The following is a 5,342-nucleotide window of genomic DNA, read 5'->3' as shown; positions in this document are numbered from 1 at the left end:
TTTTTTTTTTTTTTTTTTTTTTTTTTTTTTTTTTTTTTTTTTTTTTTTAATCTTTCAAAATTTTACTTATTTGGCAAAGTTTCAGAGACAAGATTTTATGTTCGTAAACTTTAACTACTCGATAACATCCTCGACACTGTGTTGAATGTCACTATTTATAGGTTCCCATTGCAACTCGAGCAATAATCGAGTTCGGCTTTCGTTTGCATCTGGCACGTTCAGCTTGTTCCCGTTCCTTAGTTCGTGATGTCGTTTTTCTTTACTCAAGATCTCACTATTCGATACTTTGTGTTCTGTAATTAATGAAATTTAGAAGAATCTGTTTAATAGTTTTAATAGTAAAAAAATTGTCAGTGAATTTATTGAAATTTTCATTTTATTCATTTTATTCTTTTTTCTAAAATAGATATTTATGGTATCATTCATTGATTTGTATTAAGAAATTTGGTCTTTGTTTGACAATGAAGTTTCTTTGTATAAATACTCTTTCTCTGATTAAATATAAATCGCGAAGTTATTAGTGAAAAGTTTATAGGTTTTTGAACCAAAAGACTCCTTGTTGTGATGGAAATATAGTGTCGTGAGATTTATGAGTACAATCTGTGTTTAAAAATTTCTCGCGAATCTTTTATTATAAATAAAATTAAAATATAGACATGACGCAGAGAAATGAATATTCGATTCTAAGAAAATGAATTATTTTAAGTTTGGATCAAGACTGACTATAACTCTTAAATTAATATATATTATTGTGATGTTTACAAGATTTTCTAAAATTTACAAGATTTTTCTAAATATTTCAGAACTGAATTACAGAATTATTAAAAGTTTTTGAATCAAGTTATATCGTCTATTAAATTATATAGTTTCGCTCAAATTAATAATAATAATAATTATCGAAAGAAAATTTAGCATGATTCTTAATAATTCTTAGCAAGCCAACAAGCTTGTCCTTTTGTTAACAACCGTTAGAAGAATGTTGGAAAATAGGACGTGCAGTGTATATAAATAAACCAATGATTTTATATTCAAACATCTTATTATAATCAAACAAGAAATGAACGAACAAATTCGGGTAATTATAGTCGACAAAAGTAAAACGTTTAACCGAAATGTATAATTAAAACTCGTTACGAATGAATTTAATTATTTTTTGTGATTGAATATCAAAAAATTAAGAGGAATTATCTTGTTATCAAGAATCTTTAAAAGACGTTGTAAACTAGATAATAAGCATAATTATTAATAAACACAGTTAACATATAATAAAAACGTAATAAAAATTATTACATTAACCAAATTTTATATAATAATTTATATAATAATCTAGAATATTGGACTATCAATTTTACATTTTTTTTTTCTAAGATTAAATATACACAAATAAAATTACATTAATTATAGTAGACTGTTAATGTTTTAATTTATTATTACATTTTTTATATACTATATATTTTTATGATATTATATTATTTTATATAATTTTTGATATAAGAATACATATAATAGAAACTAATATCAATACTATAATATATAATACTATAATATCATAATATACCAAACTTTTAATTTTAATGAAAATATTATAAAAAATAAATAAATATATCAGATGTTATAGAAAATAATATTTTTAATAATAATTATAGAAAACATTTATGCGTAGTTTTATAAGATTAAATTCAAATTCGAATATTATTGTATATTAATTTTACTTGCTTCTGTAATTTATATAAGCAGAAAAAAAGTGCTGCTATTTACAATTGATAGTAGAAAGTATTTTGTAACGAATTTCAAATATTATTTCTTTGCCAAAGAAAATATTTTATTGTAGATTTCTTTTGTATATATCTGTTAATAAGTATAAAAACATTCAAAATATTCAAATTCTTATAAAACAATAGAATTAATTAAAAAAAATTAAAGTCATAAAAAAGATAAACACTTACACATTTAGAACATTCTCACGTTTTAAGTTTAAAGATACTATTATTACTAGTATTTCTTTACTTCGATATTTAAAGTTTCTATTATATTTCAAAAACTTGTTATTAATACTAAAAAAATATATTCTCAACATTTTATGAAACATATAATGAAATTTTAAATTAAAAATGAATTTGAATAAAAAAACATGTTTTATCTTGTCATATTATGTCTATTATATTTTAATTCTTTGAAATGAAAGCTTTGAATCAACATTGACTCACAAAATTAAAATTTATATTCTTTTTATTTTAGATTAAATTATGTCAAAAAAAAAAAGAAGATTCAAATAATCGATGCAAAATATCTTTTAAAAATGCAGAAATCCAAAAAAGGAAATAGAAATTGTGACAAATAGTAGATCGAATGTTGATCGGTGCATTTATCGATTTTATAGTTGTTTCATGATGTCGTCATCAAGAATACACTATCAGAACAATGATAATTTCTACACGATATCGATTATATAACGTGATGCGTAAGATTGGATTTAAATTTGTGTGCATTTGTATACATTTGCGCCTATTATGAATATGGTGTAATATATTATGAGAATTATGCAGTTGCAGTTTATTAAAAATAGAATGATCTTTATCAAAGCATTGATTCTGATATTATAATTTACTCTTCTGATGTGAAGAAAGAAAAAGCATAATTCTTACGTTTATTTAATGCAATCAGAAATCAGAAAAAATTTTGAATTCTAAGTGACAAGTTCCAATTTTAAATTATCATAAGAACAGTATTTTGAGATAACTCAAAATAGATCCAGTTAAAAGTGATCGAGATAGATTCAATTTTTGATTTATTAATTTCGAGATTATATAACTTATAATAAATTTTTATAACTTTATAATTTTAGAATAATTTTAATTTTCTCATTTTAAGTATCCTATTCGAAAAATTGTCTATTATCATTATATGTCATTTGTATGGAAAATTTATATTATTTATATTATTTTTAATTATGTTTTTAATTATATTTTAATTCATCGTCTTAAACATTAATAAAATTGTAAAGAGTAAATATATTAAATATTTTTTCGAAGAGATTTGTCTTAATATATAGAATTATATGTATCTAATATAAAGACATTTAATATAAAAAAATTTTAATATAATTTTAATATAATAATGCTAATATAAGTTATTGAAAGTTCTGTTGTTTTAATTACAATTTGTTGCACGAAGAAAAAGAGAAAAAAATTATGTAAAAAAAAAATTATGATTTTTTTTCTCTTTATGAAAATCTGAATGAATCAATTTAGATTTGTTGACAAATATGACCATAAATCTTTAAATGTTAAATATTTGGATGGGCAGGAATTGCATTGCTTATTCTGTTAATGTATTAATCAATGAATAGCAATTAAGTTGAAGATTAAATATTTATTTTCATACAATGATATTGTCATATTTGTATATGTGAAACGTTTCTTATGTGAAACGTTTTACTTTATAGATTTTAATTGATTCTTTATTAATTTTTTTATGCATTTTTCAAAGTATTTTATATTCAAATATAAAATATAAAAACATAATATATCAAAATGTAATGATTGATTCAGTTAATTATTCAATATAATTGTAATGTACATAATGTTAAAATGAAATTATATATTTTTTGAATTTTTTCTTTTTTTTTTTAAGACATAACTATATACTTTTTTAAATATCAATAATTATTTCAAATTCTACAAAAGTTGTAAAAATTTTACAAAATCAAGGACAGGGTTAAAGACAAACATAAATTTGTAGGGCTGTTTGCTTTTTTAAAGTATAGAAGCTATCAATGTTATTCCAACAGGGAAGGCCATATCGATCGTAGTAGCATTTATAAATAAAGATTTAACATTCTGCTGGAGTGTCGAGCGGAAGTAACACGTTCGAAGGCGTATATAAAACGTGCCTGAATGAAAAAGGTGAAAGTGTAGTTTCCCTATCGAGATTCCCACTGAGACTGACTCTGGACCGTTTTGATGTTTATTTCTTCAAAACTCTACGCGATTTAAGATCACTTGATCACTTAAAATAACTATTTTTGTTCAATCTATATACTATCTTTATCTATATTATCTATACTATCTTATTGCAATTAATCAAAAATATATCTTCATTTTTTTTTGAATCATTAAAAATGATTTTAAAAAATTTATTATTAATATAATATAATATACTTATTAATATATATAATATAATATATTCTTTATAGCACTTTTTATTCATTTAATATTAATATTTATATATAATAATATTTTAATTCTCTTGTTATTAAATATTTTTATTTTATTATTAATTTTATTTAAAAAAATAATATCTTTTATTATTTGATATTATTTTATGAGTGTTAAATTAAATTTATTAATGTAATTAATAATTTTTAATTTTTCATTCTAGGATTTCTCTCAATTGACGAAAGAGCTTGCTGCAGCTCGTGAAAGTATCCTAGAAAGAGAAGAAGAAATATCAGAGTTAAAAGCGGAGAGGAATAATACTCGTGTACGTAGAACAGTCCATTAGTGCATTTTATAGATTTAAGCTGATACTTGTGTCTACGACATTGCTCATCAAGACGATTCTGTTGCAGCTTCTGCTCGAGCATCTGGAATGTCTGGTCTCCCGACATGAACGATCGCTTAGGATGACTGTAGTGAAGAGGCAAGCCGCTGCACAATCTGGAGTATCGTCCGAAGTTGAAGTGCTTAAAGCTCTAAAAAGTCTGTTTGAGCACCACAAAGCTTTAGACGAGAAAGTAAGAACTTTCTGATCCATTGTTTGACGACATTGACACATTGGCAACCTTGAGGGAGGATACGGAATCGCAATTCCTGTTCAGCCCTGAAACTGGTACTCGTTGCATTTCTAGCGAACCAAATAAAAGAATGGTGAATTGTAAATTTGTATAAAATGATCAAATGCAACGATTCACCGGTTGAAAAAAATAATCTATTTCAAGATATAATAATCAAAGCCATAATAATTGTTTACTGAAAATTAATGAGAATATAAGAAATAGATTTTTAATAGTGATTAATTTTCAGGTACGTGAACGATTACGAGTTGCATTAGAAAGAAATACAAGTTTGGAAGAAGAATTAGCTATTACCAAAGAAGAGGTATTATAGCTTACATATTCTTAAAAAGCAATTATATTAAAATTTAATTTGCTAATAATAAGCTATTTCTAATATGAATAAATTTGCAGCTTCAACAATATAAATTAAGTGGACATGCGCCTAAATCTATAGAAGATAGGCCCAAAGAAAACGGACAGACGGAAGATAGTCAACAACAGAATAAGGTAGCTAAAAAATATTTTATATTGCTGCACATCCATGCATAATGCACTCCACAAATAT

General features: G+C 23.4%; 1 protein-coding gene across 13 annotated transcripts in view; it reads left to right on the top strand.

The window, feature by feature from the left end:
• The window catches only part of LOC102677110 (liprin-alpha-1), a 31,905-nt gene that overhangs the window by 14,034 nt on the left and 12,529 nt on the right, over positions 1 to 5,342 (top strand). For 11 of the 13 annotated variants that reach the window (XM_031510937.1, XM_031510931.1, XM_031510930.1 and 8 more), the window contains 4 exons: positions 4,381 to 4,482; positions 4,571 to 4,735; positions 5,025 to 5,099; positions 5,189 to 5,284. In XM_031510937.1, the coding sequence (XP_031366797.1) occupies positions 4,381 to 4,482; positions 4,571 to 4,735; positions 5,025 to 5,099; positions 5,189 to 5,284 (438 nt within the window). Of the gene's footprint in view, positions 1 to 886; positions 1,076 to 3,805; positions 3,906 to 4,380; positions 4,483 to 4,570; positions 4,736 to 5,024; positions 5,100 to 5,188; positions 5,285 to 5,342 lie in introns of those variants that run through there. The other 2 variants (XM_031510939.1, XM_031510940.1) reach the window with 2 other exon arrangements.

The sequence above is a fragment of the Apis dorsata genome, unplaced genomic scaffold (genome assembly GCF_000469605.1).
Source record: "Apis dorsata unplaced genomic scaffold, Apis dorsata 1.3 scaffold_269, whole genome shotgun sequence".
Classification (NCBI taxonomy): Eukaryota; Metazoa; Arthropoda; class Insecta; order Hymenoptera; family Apidae; genus Apis; species Apis dorsata.
The sequence above is the reverse complement of the archived record's forward strand: the minus strand, read 5'-3'. Positions and strand labels throughout refer to the sequence as shown.